This window comes from Ursus americanus, chromosome 3, assembly GCF_024610735.1.
Source record: "Ursus americanus isolate L20-20 chromosome 3, mUrsAme1.1.p, whole genome shotgun sequence".
Taxonomy (NCBI): Eukaryota; Metazoa; Chordata; class Mammalia; order Carnivora; family Ursidae; genus Ursus; species Ursus americanus.
Window position 1 is genome coordinate 82,151,249 of NC_142129.1, and position 17,918 is coordinate 82,169,166.

The 17,918-nt window shown below is 37.8% G+C and overlaps 2 protein-coding genes across 2 annotated transcripts in view; one reads left to right on the forward strand and one right to left on the reverse strand.

Annotated features, from left to right (window-relative positions):
- PHTF2 (putative homeodomain transcription factor 2) overlaps window positions 1-13,462 on the reverse strand; it is a 114,472-nt gene extending 101,010 nt beyond the window's left edge. Inside the window, exon 1 of the mRNA XM_045793394.2 lies at window positions 13,271-13,462. The gene's annotated coding sequence lies outside the window, so the exon portion shown is untranslated. The remainder of the gene's footprint in view (window positions 1-13,270) is intronic.
- A 236-nt stretch (window positions 13,463-13,698) lies between these two features.
- TMEM60 (transmembrane protein 60) lies at window positions 13,699-17,862 on the forward strand. Its single transcript, XM_045793398.2, has 2 exons — window positions 13,699-14,019; window positions 17,167-17,862. The coding sequence occupies exon 2, from the start codon at window positions 17,217-17,219 to the stop codon at window positions 17,616-17,618; it is 402 nt and encodes a 133-aa protein (XP_045649354.1). The 5' UTR covers window positions 13,699-14,019; window positions 17,167-17,216; the 3' UTR covers window positions 17,619-17,862.
- The last annotated feature ends 56 nt before the right edge of the window (window positions 17,863-17,918 follow it).

Consider the following 17,918-nt stretch of genomic DNA (forward strand, 5'->3'; position numbering starts at 1 on the left):
GTCACCATTTGGCGACAATCTTTTTACCCAGTCTTACTGAGATATACTTGATACAGAACACTGCATAAGTTGTACAACATGATTTATGTATATATTGTGAAATGATCACCACAATAAATCCGGTTAACATCTATTACTTCAATTACAATTTTTTTTCCTTGTGAAGCAAACATTTTTTGGTAGGCTCTACACCAAACGTGGCACTTGAACTCACAACCCCTAGATAAAGAGTTGCATGTTCTACTGACTGAGCCAGTCATGCGCCTCTGTGATGAGAACTTTTTTTTTTTTTTTTTTTTTTTTTTTTTTTAAAGTAAGCTTCATGTCAAGTGTGGAGCCCAATGCAGGGCTTGAACTCATAACCCGGGGACCAAGACCTGAGTTGAGATCAAGAGTCAATGCTTAGCCTACTGAACCATCCAGGCACCCCTGTGATAAGAACTTTTAAGCAACAAACTTAATAACTCATTCATGCAAGAAACAGCAATAAATACTAAAGGTAACGGACAAGTTTGAGAGTTAATAGGATATTTACATAATCAAAATATCTCTCCACCGATACGTATTAGCTACAAAGAGTGATTTTACTTTGGAGAAACCTGTCAGGTATCACCTTAACTAAATGATCAAAAGTTATCAATACCTGTAATATAAGAAATTGTAGCATTTGCTTCTTGATATAATGCACTGCGAAAAACACAAATTATATCTGTGATATTCCTGCCCAAAGTATATAACCTGAATCCAATCATGGGAGAAAAATCAACCAAAGTAAAATGGAAGGACATTCAACAAAATAACATCTCAACACTTAAAAAAATGTCAGTATCATGAAATACAAACATAGGCTTAAGAAATATTCCAGTTTAAAGGAAACTAAAGAGACATGATGTCTAAATGCAATGTGTGATCCTGGATTTTCTTTTGCTATCTGGATAGTACTGTGACAATTGGTGAAATGTGAATAAAATCAGCAGCTTAAATAATAGTATTGTATCCATGTTAATTTCCTGATTTTTGATCACTTGTACTTTGCTTATGTTGGTGAATTGTCTTGTTTTTAGGAAATAAAACTGAGGTAAGCAGAGGTAAAGGATTATCATGACTCGAATGAGTCAAGAAATATGTATATGTATATGTACATATGGAAAAAAGTAAGGATAAAGCAAATGTAGGAAAATGTTTATAGTTAAATTTGGTTGAAGGTACAAAGAAATTCTTTATACTATTCTTTTTCTTAAGATTTCATTTATTTTAGACAGAGAGAAAAAGCATGAATGGGGGAAGGGCAGAGGGGGAAGGAAAGAGAGAATCCCAAGCAGACTCCGCACTGAGCCTGGAGCCTGATGCAAGGCTCAACCCCAGGACTCCAGTATCATGACCTGAGCCTCAATCCAGAGTTGGATGCTCAACCAACGGAGCCACCCAGGCACCCCTACCTACACTATTCTTATATAACTTTTCCTTAAGGTCTGAAATTATGTCAAAATAAAAAAGAAAATAGCTATAATAAGCTTTAATTCAGTTTTAAAATACCTCCTTTTTCATGTTAATCTTCTATACACAAACCATCAACTTAATATACATAAAGCCTTCCTCTTATAATTAAGCTTATTTTCTCATTTAGTGTGGTTGCAGCGATGGAAAAGAACAGGATAAGCACAAGAAAACTATCTCTGTGTTTTGATTTTACAAATTTACAAATCCACCTCCATCAAAAGAAAAAGGTCATTTCAGTTGCCTATGATCAATGAGGAGGCAGATTTTTAGATACACTCTTCTAATATCTTAAAGCCCATTTCCCCCACAGAGATTTTTAACAATGTTTAATACTTATTACTTCAAAGTTAAGTTAAATTGACTGCTCAAAATATAAAAGATAACTCTGGATCATAGCAGCATTTTTGTCATTGTTGCAAATATTTTCCAATGATGAAAAATCTGAATGATTACACCCTTAGAGGAATAAACACTTCTCATTAATTTCCCCTAGTAATAATCTAATCATGTTTTTCACACTCACACAATTTTTGTCATGAGAACTGAGTTTATAAAAGAAGAAAATGCAATTAGCTGCTCACCTTTTAACTCATCATACATTCCTACACTTGTTTTAAATGAAATAGGAATGCTGAGGAGGATGAACATAGACACATTCATCCAATCAGAACATATGGTTTACTTTGGTTCTGGATATGCAAAGCTAATACATTCTGAAATCATGGGACTTAATTAAAACAACAAAAAATGGTACTTTACGTACTTACCATTAAAATTATGATTTTAAAACTTAATATACTTAATCTAACCATTATGGAGTATCAGGGACCAGATTAATTTTCCCAACTTAAATACTAAAAACATGGACACAATAGTGAAAAGCTTTCAGACACTGGGCAATAGGCAGCACAATCTCTGAAAGAGGCAACAAAAGTAAGCTGTATGACTTCCCAAGTGTAGAGTTTCCGGGATATAATACTAACATGGGAAAATCAGATCTAGACAGACTCCCCAAATTGAGAAGACAGATAGGGGGTTCAGGAACACCAAGGCAGGTAGAGTTCCCAGGGCAAAGTACCAGAAAGAAGAAAGCTCTGGAGTTCTGTAGAACATTCCCCCTGACTCTCCTGCTGAATACTGATCAAACATGTATGCAGGGAAACTATCTGAAACCAGGGACAGAACTACTAGACAGGAGCAAGGGAAACAATTACCAAAGTTCACCCAGGGGTGATTAAGAGTTCAGAGAGTGAAGTAATCGTGTAACAATGGGCAACAGCTAGAATATTCAGAAGGACATTGTGCCTGTAGTAAGAAAAATTAACCTTGTACTAAAGGATGCTCAGGTCTCACCTAACAAAGCTTAAAACACAAGCCTTGGAAAATTAAACTGTTTCTAAGTAACTTAACTGTATCTCAGAAGAAACCTCAAAATATTAAAAGTAATACAAAGGAAAGGCAGCTCCAAACAACAAAATTCACAATGTCTAATATCCAAACAAAAATGAGCAAGCATGCAAAGAAATAGGAAAATAGAATCCTTCTCTCAGAAGGAGAAAAATTAGTTCTAAAAATGGACCCAGAAATGACAAAAGTGATAGGATAAGTAAGGAAGGACATTAAAACAGGTATTACATACAAAACATTGCTGAAAAAAATTAAAGAGACAAAAGTGGAAAGCAACCTTATGTTCATGGATTGGAAGACTTAGTATTATTAAAGAAGTCCACACTATCCAAAGTGATCTACAGATTCAGCACAATTTCTATCAAAATTCCACAGTATTTTTTTTGCAAGAATAGAAAAATCCATCCTGAAATTCATATGGAATCTCAAAGGACCCCAGATAGACAAAATAATTTTGAAAAAGAAGAACAAAATTGAAGGACTCACAGTTTATTTCAAAACATATTACAAAGCTATATTAATCAAAACAGTGTACTACTGGCATAAAGGCAGAAAAAAAGACCAATGGAATAAAACAGAGTCCAGAAATAAACCCTCACGTAGATGGTCAAATGATCTTTGACAAGAGTACCAGAACTACTCAATGGGAAAGAACAGACTCTTCTACAACTGATGCGGGGAGAACTAGAGAGTCACATGCAAAAGAATGAAGGTGGCCCATTATACCACATGCAAAAATTAACAAAAAATGAATAAAGACATAAAACAAACTCCTAGACGACTAACTTAGGGGCAAAACTTCACGATTTTGGACTTGGCAATGATTTCCTGGGTATGACACCAAAAGTACAGACAACAAAAGCAAAAGTAGGTAAATGGGCCTCTATCAAACTTAAAAACTTTTGTGCATCAAAGGCTACAATCAATAGAGTGAAAAGCCCATAGAATGGAAGAAAATATTTGCAAATTATATAGCTGATAAGGAATTAATAACTAGAATTATATAAAGAACTCCTTCTTAACAACAAAAAATCACTCCATTAAAACATGGGCAATAGACCTGAATAGACATTTCTCCAACGATGATGTACAAATACCAACAAGCATATGAAAAGGTGCTCAACATCACTAATCATCAGGGAAACACAAATCAAAACCATGAGATATCATCTCACACCCATTAGGATAGCCACTATCAACAAAACTGAAAATAACAAGTGAAAATAACTGAAAATAACAACAAAACTGAAAATAATAAGCAATGATGTAGAAAAACTGGAACCCTTGTGTACTGTTAGTGGAATAGTAAAATAGTGCAACCACTATAGAAAACAGTACAGAGGTTCCTCAAAAAATTAAAAATAGAATTACCATATGACTCAGTAATCCCACTTCTGGATATATATCTACAAGGAGTGAAGGCTTGATCTTGAAGAGATTTTTGCATACCCATGTTCAGAGCAGCACTATCCACAATAACCAAGAGGTAGAAGTAAACCAAACATCTACCAATGGATCACTGGATACAAAAAATGATGTATACATATACAATAAGATATTATTCAGCTTTAAAGGAAATCCTGTCATAAACTACAACATGGATGAATCTTGAGGACATTATGCCGAATGAAATAAGCCAGTCACAAAAAGACAAATACTGTATGATTCCATTTATATAAGGTACCTAGTGTGGTCAAATTCATAAAGACAGAAAGTAGAAAAGTAGTTACCTGGATGTGGCAGAAGGAGAAAAGAGGAGGTGTTTCAGATTCCAGAGTTGTTTCGCAGCAATGTGAATCTACTTAATACTCTCGAACTGGTTAAAAAGGGTGAAAATGGTTAAGATAATAACTTTTATGTGATGCATTTTTAACCACGATTTAAAAAAAACCCCGTCTATCATAGACTCCATATATTTAAGAAAGTAAAAGAAGAAAGTATGAGCACTAAGGAAAGACATGGAAGATATAAACAAGATTCAAATCAAACTTCTAGAGATGAAAAATACAATGTTTAACAAGAAAAATACAATGGATAAGATTAACTGCAGATTAAAAATCAGTGTAAGAAAAAGTTAGTAATTTTGAAGACATAGCAATAGACATTATCCAAATTGAAACAAGGAGGGGAAAAATGAAAAAAAAAAAAACCATTATTAGTTAGGTGTGAAACAATATCAGTTCGTCAACATATGTGTAAGTGGAGTACCAAAATGAAAAGAGAGAGTAAAGGAAGAGAGAAAAACTATTTGAAGAAATAATGACCAAAATTTTTCTAAGTTTGATGACAATGATAAATCCACAAACCCAAGAAGCTCAACTAACCCTAAGCATAATAAACATAAAACTACACCAAAGCACCTCAAAATAAAAGTGCTTTAAACTAGTGTTAAAGAAATTATTCTAAAAGTAGCCAGAGACAAAAAACACTTTCAGTATATGGAAATAAAGATAACAGCAGATTTCATGTCAGAAAACGAGAAGATAGTGGAGCATCATTAAAGCCATATCATTAAAGTCCTGAAAGAAGAAAAACTGTCCATCTAGAATTCTATACCCAGCAAAAATACCTTTGAAAACTGAAGCACAAAAAAAAGGTTTTTTTCAGACATATAAAAGCTGAAAGACACCTCAGCACTAATTCAGCTTACAATAAATACTAAAGGTAATCATTCAGGCAAAAGGAAAATGATACCAGATGGAAAAGGAATTTCAAAGGAAGGAAGAGCCTTGAAAATGGGACAAATGTGGGTGAAAATAAGAGCCTTTTTTCTAAAAGTTATTTTTAAATCCACTTATGAGAACTGACCATTTAAAGCTAAAAAACTAAAAATATATTGTGGGATTTAAGCATATGTAGAACTAGAATGTATGACAATAACACAAGAATGAGAAGGAGAAATGGAACTACAGTGTTTTAAGGTTGTTATTTGATATGTGAAGTGGTATTTTACCCAAAAATAAACTGTGATAAGTTAAAGATACATATAAACACTACAAACAAAAAAAACCAAAAAACAAACCAAAACAAAAAAGCTATAGATGATAAAAAGCCAAAAGAAAGATATAAAGCAGTCATAAAAAAATACTCAAAAAATGCAAAGTAAAAGGCAAAGAGCAAAAACAAAAAGCAGATGGACAAATAAAACACAAATAGCAAGATAGATTTAAACCCAACAATATCAATAATCACATTAAATATAAATGACCTAAACTAAAAAGCAAAGATTAGAAAACTGGATTAAAAAAACAAAGATTGAACTATATGCCATCTACCAGAAATCTACTTCAAATACACACAAATGAATAAAAGTAAAAGGATGGAAAAAGATGCACCATGCTAATACCAATCAAAAGAAAGCTAGACAAAGTAGATTTCAGAGCAAGGCATATTACCAGAAATAAAGAGAGCCATTTCACAATGATAAAGGGATCCAATTCATCAAGAAATCACAATAATCCTAAAAATGCATGCATCTAGTAACAGAACTTCAAAATATACGAAGCCAAACTGATGAAAGTATAAGCAGAAACTGGCAAGTCCACAATTCTATTCAGAGATTTCAATACCCTTCTCTTAAAAACTGCTAGAACAAGTACACATAAAATCAGTAAGGACCGAGAAAACTTGAGCAATTCTACCAATCAATTTGACCTGACATTTATAGCCACTCCACCCAAGTTTCTTTTCAAGTACACACGAATCATTTACCAAGACAGACCATATTCTGGACCATAAAACAAGTCTCAATAAATTTAAAATGACTCAAATCTTACAATGTACGTTCTCTGAGCACAGTGAAATTAAATCAGAAATCAACACCTGAAAAATCCCATATGTATACTCATTTATAACCAATGGGGTCAAAGAAGAAATCACAAAAAATCAGCAAGGATTTCTGAACTATGTAAAAACGAAAAAACAACATATTGAAATTCATTGGATACAGCCAAAGCACTATTTAGAGGGAAATTTTATAGCATTAAACATTTATATCAGAAGACAATAAACTAATGAAGTTTTTATTTTAAGATTCAAGCTAATAAAATGCAAAGTGAAAAACAGAAAGAAAATTAATAAAGAATAGAAATCACTGAAATTGAGAAAAAGACCAATGAAGAAAACCAAAAGCCACTCTTTTGAATATCAATAAAACAGACAAATCTCTAGCCGAACTGAAAAGGAAAAAAATGAAAAAAATGCACAAATTAACAGTCAGGAATGAGAGAGGGGACATAGCTATAGATCTTAAAACATTAAAAAGATAATAAAAGAATATTATGAACAATTTTATGACAATTTAACAGCTTAAATAGACAAACTCTTTGAAATATAAACTATTGCTGTGCCTGGATGGAGCAGTCTTTTAAGCATCCAACTCTTGGTTTCAGCTCAGGTCATGATCTCAGGGTCTTGTGATGGAGTCCCGAGTCCAGCTCTATGCTCAGCATGGTCTGCTGAAGACTCTCTCCCCTTTCCCTCTACCCCTCACCCTTGCTCAGGCTCTCTCTCTCTCTCAAATAAATAAAAAATCTTAAAAAAAGATGCAAACTATTGATGCTAATTCAAAAACAAAATAAATAAATAAATAAAGTAGCCCTCTATTAATGAAATTAAAGTAGTTGTTAATACCTTTCCCACAAAGAAAACTCTAGGTATTGGTATACAAGTCACTTAGTATTATCTTAAGTTTAAGATACACGGAAGGATCTAATATTTATTAACTATCATCATGTGCTGGCATTAAGAATATAACTTTAATATGACTATATTAGTATTCAGCAACATCATTCTAGAAGGAAGCTGTGTGAAGAACTGATTAATATGAGGCTAAATTAAAACCAAGGAGACTAATAATAATCTGGGGAAAAAATGATGAGCGTCTAAAATAAGTCAGTGTCAATGAGGGGTGGGTGTTGGGACAGGGCATGGTTAAAAGATGGATAGCTAGTAAAGAGAAAGAAAGACCACATGTAGTTATTGACTGGATATGAAAGGTACAGAGAGTGAAAGAGTAAGGATGCTCCATGATTCTTGGCTTGAGCAACAGAAGAACTACTCATTAGGATAAGGAATACAGAGAAGAAACTGATTGGAGAATGAGAACATATGTTTATTTTCCAACAAATGCATGATGCATTTAGACAGTCACTGCCCAAACGATATATAGTAGGCAATGGGAATATGGGATCAATACTTGAGAAATATATGTAGTTAAATTAACCTGCTCTATCTCCCAAGATTACTTGCAATTAAAGCTTTCTCTATAACTGTAAAATTAATGGCTTTTATCTGTTAAAAGAATTTCAAAGATAAGAATGTGGCTAAGGGATTTGAGAAAAAAAAGTCCCTTTCCATGTATATACTAAACTCACAGTACAAGAGACCCAATTTCAGTATTCCTTTTACTGTCATTAAGAAGAGCAAAACCTTATTTATTTACTCTATCTGGTTTAATGAATCTGACCTACTTTCTTCAGGAAAAAAAAATTGAGACTATGAAGCCCTTTCCCTATCTTATCCCTTGTTTTGTATGTGGCTGCAATGACTCGATTTTTTTATTCAACTCTGCCTGTTGCCTGTATAACATCCTATTGTCTCCTCTTAAGGTTTTATTTGTTTGCCATTTTCTGGCTCCCCTTACTCTATTTGAGAATTGTATTAAAAAAAAAAAAAAAACACCTATTTGGGGCACCTGGGTGGCTTAGTCAGTCAGCTAAGCCTCCAACTCTGAATTTCAGCTCAGCGGGCACCTGAGTGGCTCAGGGGCACCTGAGTGGCTCAGTCGTTAAGCGTCTGCCTTCGACTCAGGGTGTGATCCCGGAGTTCTGGGATCGAGCCCCACATCAGGCTCTTCCGCTGGGAGCCTGCTTCTTTCTCTCCCACTCCCCCTGCTTGTGTTCCCTCTCTCACTGGCTGTCTCTCTCTGTTAAATAAATGAATAAAATCTTTAAAATAAAAAAAAAAAATGAATTTCAGCTCAGGTCACAATCTCAGGGTTGTGAGACTGAGCCCTGTGCCAGGCTGCTCCATGAAGCCTGCTTAAGATTCTCTCTCTGCCTCTCCCTCTCTGCCCCACCCACCTCGCTAAAATAAATAAGTTAATTAATTAATTAAAATAAAATAAAATAAAATAAAAAACACACCTGTTCAACTTAGTCAAATAATAGCAACAACCATTTTTTGAACATGTCTTATAAGCTAGGCAATGTGTCAAATGCTTTACATACATTAGCTCCTTTAATTTTCAAAATCTTACACAGTAAATATCTCCATTTTATGACTAAATAAAACTGAACCTCGAAAAGATTACATAATGAGCCCAATGTCACACAACTGATGGACTGTAGAATTGAGACTTGAACCTAGGTCTGCAGAGCACCAAAACTCGTGCCACGCAACTTTAGTAAGTTTTTTGCTATCTGGAACAGACCTTTTACGGAATGTTTTACTAAGGTGCTCATTCATGCAACAAATATGAGTGCCTATTACATATCTTCAAAATTTCTGTAGAAACACTTTTAACAGCCCTTTCCCCTACTATTTCTGAAACTGGAAAGCTGCATACAGTGCACTTTTCCCCCCCTCTACTTCCTCTCATTAAATGTCAAATTCAATCGTGTTATGATTATTATCAGATAGTGGTTCAGCCACAGCCATTTCCTGCCCAGTTCCTGTTCACTACTCAGAATGAAGTCCAGCATATTTTCTTTCCTAGTGCTCTAAAACTACCTGTTATAGGAAGCAGTCCATTTTTCTCATGTGAAATCTGATCTCTATATTTTGTGGCATTTTAGCAATTTGTATGAGGCTAACAAGTGGGAATAAAAATGCAGCTTTCCTAAATGGCATTTAATATTTTCAACTGAGTCAAATAATTCTGGTCATGAAGTGATGATTTACATTTATATATCCAATGGAAGTACTCATGGTTCTGTGCTAACCCAAAAGGAAGATATACACATGGGACTTTTTCTTAGATTTTTTTAAGAGCAGCCCCAATTTAAAACATTCTGTCCCACCGTTATGTCTCAAATTTAGATTCAGAAAAAGCAGTCAGCATATTTACAAGGGGTAGTTTGCAATATTGGCCCTATGTGGCTACATACTAGGCAAAGGGGTTAAGGGAAGCAACAGCCACTTTAAGATTCTTCTTTTTTAAGTAATTCCAAAATACATTCCACAAATTAAGTGCAAATGCCTCTAGTGGTGTAAGTCTTTCTTTATAGCCTAGAATGAAATATTGCACTCAAATAATCAAAGTGCTTAGCTGGACATGTTTGGAAATGAAATTTTATTTGTTACTGGGGAAAATAAGTATTAAATGGTAAATATCAAATAAAAATATAACAATGCACAAACTGTTGAGGATTTCCTATAATTTTAATATCTAATATGCAATTTCCAACTGCCAAAATTGGGTAGTACTCACCTTGCCCAGCCACATTTATACACAATTACCATTTAAATATTGACCTTTACAAATACTTTTTATACAAAGCTACAATTACTTGCCATTCCCTCAGCAATCCATATTCCTGTTCTGTGACCCTGCCTCCTGTTCTATCTGTGCGGGATGCCCTCCTTCCCCAACAATGAAAACTACTACTTACCCTTTAAGGCTCCAGTGATAGCTCCCCACAACACCTCCAACCCCTCTCCACTCTATGAATATTATTCAGTCTTCTTTATTCAGGGCTTACCAGTGTGCCAGTACTTTACATACTCTGTCTAATGCTTAATACTCCCCTTTGAAGTAATTCCTCTCCATTTAACAGATAAGAAAACTGAAGCTGAAAAAGGCTTACTATCATGTTAAAGTCGCAAAGCCAAACAGGAATTCAAATGTGGGTACGTCTAAACTTCAACTGAATTATCTTCCATTAAATCACAGACTTTCTAGCACTCTCTTATAGTATATATTGTATTTTATCATCATTATTTATTTCTCTCTCCCACTAAAGACAGGAAAGGCGACTCCGTCTTTACATCCCAGCAATACTCAACAGTGCCTACTCTACAGTGACTCAAAGTGTTACTGAATATGTACAATATTCTTATTCAGTTTATGATTTTGCAGCATTACTTTCCACCAATCAGTCTCCTTATACCAGGTCTCTAAGAAGCCACTATGGTGGTAAAGCATATTGGCTTGGATGTTAGGCTTTGTAATCACATTGCCTGGATTTGAATCCCACCTCCACTAACTTATTAGCTGAGAAATCTTGAACAAATGAATTAAGCTAAGTTTTGGTTAAGGCATCTATAAAACAGAACAGTAATCACAGTACATACCTGTACTGTGCATTATAAAGATTAAACAAGATAGTATGGAGGCAATCCAAATATCTTTCGATCCTCATTTTTGATATATGTCGCCCTAAGTTTTCTTTGGCTTAGTCTACTGTAGCCTTTTTAATTATAAATTCCTTGAAATTTTGTATTAAATGGGCTAGCAAAAAGGTTCGTTGGTTTAAGAACTGTTCAGGCCAAAAAGGGAAAATAAAATTGTTCAGGCCAGGATGCCAGGCTGGCTCAGTCAGTAGAGCATGGGATTCTTGATCTCAGGGTTGTGAGTTCAAGCCCCACATTGGATGTAGAGCTTACTTAAAACAAAAGATAAATAAATATTTAAAAAATAATAAAAAAATAAAAATTGCTCAGACCACCTACTTGATTTTTAGGGCCAACTGTCCACTGCCAGTTTGAACTGAAAAAAAAGTTTACTCTGGGATGTTTGACTATACAAGAGTGCCCCCATTGTACATTATACTTTTTTCCTTTACTACATTTTCATGCCCTATCAGAAAGTGGTAAAAGTTAGAAAAGACACTTCCTACCTTACTAACGCCTAACTTAATACTATCTGATGCATGCACGTAACTAACCTGTGGGGGAGGCAGGCTATTTACCCAGCAAGAAATTTTCCTGGAACCACCTTGTGCCTGTCTGGTCTCAGGCATGGCTCATTCTCCCCAGACCTCTAGATGGCTTTCCTCTGGAATCTGGAGGCTGAGCGACTACAACTGACAGGGGACACCCATTTTCTTCTCTTAAACTTAGCAATGTTTACTCCAAGAAGTTAGGATTTCAAATCATTATGCTATTTTACAGCTCTTTAGGCTAAAGTACAGTTTCCAAATTCTCAGAATTCCCCCTTCCAACTTTAAAAAAGCTATGAAAAAAATCCAGTTGGGGAGGAAACAAATTTTTTAAAACACGCATTATCTCTAAAAACAAGAGCAAATACTATGGCTATACCCAAAGTCTTAGAGGAGGAAAAAAAAAAAGAAAAAAGAAAAATCCTAAAACATCTAGTTGGCTCAAGCTAACCAAAAACTATAAAATCAAAGCACACAATTAACAAAACAACCTTAAATTAAGGAGGATATATCATAAACAAAGACAGCAAGTATATATTACAAAATATTTAATAATTCACGAATTTAAAAATTACTTGATATATAAATACTTAGAATAAGAAATTGTTCCAGATCCTTTACTTCCCAGTCAGTATATAATGATATAAAGTAGTCTGGGGTTTTGTGTGTCCTTTTTTTTTTTTTTTTGGTCAGGCTAAAAATAGAGTGATGGATCAGTGACAGAATGCTCTCCAAAGTTATAGAAGGTGTTGAGTTTAAAAGTCATGACCCGAAGGAACAATACCAAAATACTGGCTTTCAACATTAGGCAGATAAAAATAAGAAAAGGTGAAACAAGCTAATGGACTGCAGTATTGTTTCCAGAGGGGAAACAGCCCTTAAGGCCCCTGAGAGGATTTCAGCACCCGCTCCGCAGTCAGTGCTGGAATCAGAGAACTAAACTGTTGCCTGCTCAGTGGGTGCAGGGCAGAGACCCTCCCTCCAGCCTGCGCCCAGCGTGCGCACAGTCGCCCCTCCGCTCGAGCCCGCTCCTCCGGCCGCTAGCTGACCTCTCCCGCCCGCCCGGCTCGGCCACCCGATGCCCCTGCACGCCCTCCAGGACCCGGCGCGCCCCCAGCACAGCGCCAGGGGAAGGAAGCGAAGGAGAGGGGCCGCGAGAGGGGGCGGAGGGGCGGGAGGCGGCGCTGGGCTTCGGCCCGTCACCATCCAGGCTCGAGGACGGCACGGGCTCGGGAGGAGGGAGGCTGAGCCTCTGCCACCGGTCAAATGATGGGAGGTGACCACGGATGAGCCCGGCGCGCAGGTGCCAGCGGCTGCCGGGGAAGTCACCGGCGGCGGAGGGCGTTGCGTTGGCCCCGGAGCCCCCACCTCCATCCTGCCCGCCGCTTTCCTCCCTCGTCCTGCTCCATCCCCAGGATTCTGTCAGAACCCAACGACCTCCACACGGCCCGCCCAAGCACGGAGGTGATGCCGGCTCTTACCGTAGGAGCAGGCGCCGCGCCACTAGGAGGCGGCTGGGGTGCGCGCGGGAGACTCCGAGGCGAGCGCCGCCGCCGCTGCGGGAGCCGGAGGAGTCACAACGAGGTTGCCGGCCGGAGCGCTGCCTCCAGAGCTGTCGCCCCACCCCCTCTCCCGCAGGATTTTGCGCCGGAGCCTGCAGTCTCCGCGCGCTGGCGGGGAGGGCGAGAAAAGGGGCGGGGAGGGCGAGAAAAGGGGCGGGGCGCCCCTCGGGGGCGGAGCTGAGCGCTGGCTGGTCAGATTGGCATCTGTGGGCCCAATGGGACCACGGATACTACAGGCTGTGCTAGACTGACTTTCCTCCTAGCCCGTAGCGGTAGAGAGGCGGGCCTAGTGGCTTCTTTTATAGCCGCCGTTTTGACGAACCCGAACGTAAGAAAAGGTCGGTTGGTTCGCACTGGTGGCCAAATGGTCCAATTACCACAGGGAAAAGGGCCTCTGGAACCAGATTGGCATCCTCTCTACCTATACGTAGAGAGGGTAGGCCCAGGGGCGGTGAGAACCTGCCCCGGATGTGGGCGTGGCCCTGAGGTAGAACACAGAGACTCCACCGCGGTGGTTTGGGAGGAGGAACTGAGATCTTTTTCTTGATTATCATGTGACGGGCTCTGGATTTAATGGAGGAGAAAGCGTGGAAAAGGCCAAGTATCCAAACTGGCGAGTTTTCTGATCTTCGTGCTCCTCCCCGCTCTCCGGCCAGCGGCGCTGCCAGGTGAGTCCCGGGCTCCAGTGGGCCGGCATTCTCCGGAGGTGCATTTGCTCACCCGGTGCCCCTGCGCTAGCTTCCCGATGCCTCAGGGGGTTTGTCGCTGCCTCCCACCCCCTTACACTCTCTGCCAAACATACAGACACCTGCTTGGCACCAGGTTTCTGCGTGCGTTTTGGATCGTGTGCAAGAAACCGCGTTCAAGCTCCCAAAATGTGCTGGGCCCAAAGCGCAGAATGAGAATAGTCCGAATTAGGGCGGACCATAGGGGTTTGAAGACTAAGGGCGAGAATAGTTTTGGAATGTCGAGAAGTTCTAGGGACAAGAAGGCCCAAAAATCATGTAAGTTGTAAGCAGAGCGCTGTTCCTCTGAAGGGAGGTTAATTTCGACAAGGCTGTTGTTGCAGGAGCCTTTCGAAAGCGACTCATTGTTTGGAGGAATTGTGTTGTGGGCTCTTAAGCAAAACTGTCTTTGAGATGGGATGAATTCATTTGGAAGAGTGTTGGCAGTAGCGAGAGAAGGAAATGGGGGTGGTGTAGAACGCACCGTGGGCAAATTAATGAGTGCACACACAACAGCTAGATGCTGGAACTGTGGGCAGAGCCCTTTCGATTTCCATTTTGGGGCAATGGAGAAGATAAGTGCATACAGAACTTTGTTGCATCCCACATTATAAAACTTGAAGCCACAAGACTATATGCTCTTTATATCACCCTTCCATCTCCAGTCCTAAAGTACCTATGTTGAGTGCAGCAACCGTTTCTATGACCAGTTGCTTACTCAGTCCTACATGTGAAAATTTGAACCCTGACTCATCCAATGGCTGATGGAAAAGGGGTTTAAACAAGTGTAGTATCATAAACTTTTTAAAGGTTCACAAAAATGTCCAGAAAGATTGGAGATCAGGTTTGAGCAAACTTGATTTACAGCATGAAATCCATTTGTAGTTAAAAATCAGTTCACACCCCTCACACCTCTTCTTCCAAAGTCAGCCCCACATCCCACTATGGCAGCCTTTGGTCAGGAAAAGAGATCTGGAGAAAGTGCCTTCCTGGGAGCAAAAGCATCTGCTTTTCATACTGCAGTATGAAGCATCCGATCTGCCAGCTAAGTAAACAAGTGCTAGCAGATGGGTATCAGGGGAGGAGGGGAGTTAGGAGATCCTAAGTCACTATATAGTAAAACATTAGATACACGCTCTTGCCCCATGATAGCCACCCACTGTTTAAAGTAGTAGAGGTGTAGCAAAGAATATCAAAATTAGCTTTATTTTTTTTAAGATTATTCATGAGAGAGAGAGAGAGAGAACAAGCAGGGGAGGGCAAAGGGAGAGAGAGAAGCAGACCTCCCGCTGAGCAGGGAGCCTGATGTTGGGCTTGATCCCAGGACCCTGAGATCATGACCGCAGCTGAAGGCAGACACCCAACCAACTAAACCACCTAGGACCCCCTCGCAGTTAGTTTTAAAATATAATTAATTAAATATGCTAGTCTGGGACATTTTATTCATCTAGCCAGTTTCTTCACTTTTTCCATGTTTCTTATTTCTTCCTGCATTTTTACTGCTACCCCTCATGCTTTTGCTACCCCACCACCTTCTGATGTTTTCCTCTTTCCATCAAGTGTCCTCTCGCAGTCTATCACTCCTTTGTGGCTTATTTCCCCTCATTTTATAATCATATTTAGATTCTTCCTTTACTGAAAAATTTCTTCCTAACCCCTTCTCAGTCTCATTATAATATCTTTCATCTTTTCTTCTCCGAATGTTTCAGAGGAATAAAGTGTTATCAGCTGTTTACATTTTGTTATGTTCTTTAACTCCTAACCCAGCTGATGCAGTCTGGCTTCTGATTTCCATTCTACTTAACCCTTTTTCCAAACGGTCACAAGGTTGATATAAAAAGCTTGAACAAGTATAGAACATAGTGTCATCCTGTATGTGAAGACTAAATAAATGCTTATACCTGTGTATTATAGATTAATGTGTCCCAATCAAAATTCCAGGTTTTTAAGAATTAGTGATTTTAGCAGTGAAAAAAAAAATGAAAGGGCGAAATACTTTGGAAAAGAAATCCATGAGTAGTAGGTACTAGTCCTTTCAGATATTAGAGTATATCCTAGAACATATCTCGTCACAGTCATATAGTACTAGTGCAAAACAGAAATATAGGTCAGTAAGACAGATCTATAGACAGTTCTTATATTTTAGGGATATAAGAAATAACTTCCAGTTGCCTGGCTGGCTCAGTTGGTAGGGCATGCAACTCTTGATCTCAGAGGCCTAAGTTCAAGCCCCACATTCTTTAAAAAAGGAAGAAAGAGAGAAAGAGGCTACATTATTGAATAATTTAGCATCTAATAACAAAATGTCAAAAGTTTAAGTGGTCTTGATTATTCGATAGCAAGTAGCAAAAAAAATCAGGATCTATACCACAAACCAAAAAATATGTAATGAGTAGTAGTAAAAAAGAAAAAATTCAGACTAATAGGTATTTATAAGAATTGCAGTGAGAAAGTTTAATTTTAAAAGACCCACAGACTAAACTATGTGAAAATCCAGTATTATCAATGTATTCTTATTATTTAGCCCAATGGTCTCCTTACAATCTTAATTCTATATTAAATAGAATTTATAATAGAATCTGTATTAAATCTGAATTTTTTTAACCTATTTCCTCCTTATTAAAACTCCTCCCTTGACTGGTGACTACTTCCTCCTTTTTCACTACTTTCATTTTGAGTGCTTTTTCTTAGTACATCTCGAAATTGAATGAAAATTTATAGATGTACAGATGTACAAATAGAATTTAAGAATATCCCTGGGGTACAGGAATAAAGTCATGCATACCTGAACTTGAGTGACAGCAATGAAAAAGGAACAGATATTTTGAATAGAGCTTATGCCCAGTCGATGTACTAAAAGTTGATAAACTAAAAGTTTTATTGTATTTTGTCATGGGCTATATGGAATGATGAATGTAATGTTGTCAAAGATGGCTACAAATTTTACAGGGTTTGAAAGGAAGAATAATAGAATGTTTTCAAAATTAGGAAATTTGTGAGTGGGGAAGAGCCAGCTTTGTTTACCAGGAATGGAAGTGATTTTTTTTTTTCTGATACAAAAACAATCCTGACTTTTTTTCCTTCTCTTAGGGTGTGTTTCCCTTTTTTCGACTCTGCAACAGCCTCTTTAAACTGTTTAAATGAGAATGTCCTTGGCTCAGAGAGTACTACTCACCTGGCTTTTCACATTACTCTTCTTGATCATGTTGGTGTTGAAACTGGATGAGAAGGCACCTTGGAACTGGTTCCTCATATTTATTCCAGTCTGGATATTTGATACTATCCTTCTTGTCATGCTGATTGTGAAAATGGCTGGGCGATGTAAGTCTGGCTTTGACCCTCGACATGGATCACACAACATTAAAAAAAAAGCCTGGTACCTCATTGCAATGTTACTTAAATTAGCCTTCTGCCTTGCACTTTGTGCTAAACTGGAACAGTTTACTACCATGAATCTGTCCTATGTCTTCATTCCTTTATGGGCCTTACTGGCTGGGGCTTTGATAGAACTCGGATATAACGTCTTTTTTGTGAGAGACTGACTTCTAAGGACATCATTTCATTTTATTGCTGTTCAACAAGCTATCATTAAAGTGTTCTGAATCCTTGCAAGCTTGAAGAATACCAGAGAACTGAGAAAAATAACCAAATGTAGTTTTATACTGCTTCCATAAAATAGTCTTTGTGAATCATGGACTTCTAGTCAACCCAAAGCTTAATTATTCAATATTTCAGTTATTAATACCCTTACTATCCCTATATAAATAAAGTTTGTTTTTGACCTTATTTTTCTACTTGACTCTTAAATCTGTTGTACATATGTGGTCAATTTTTAAAGTATA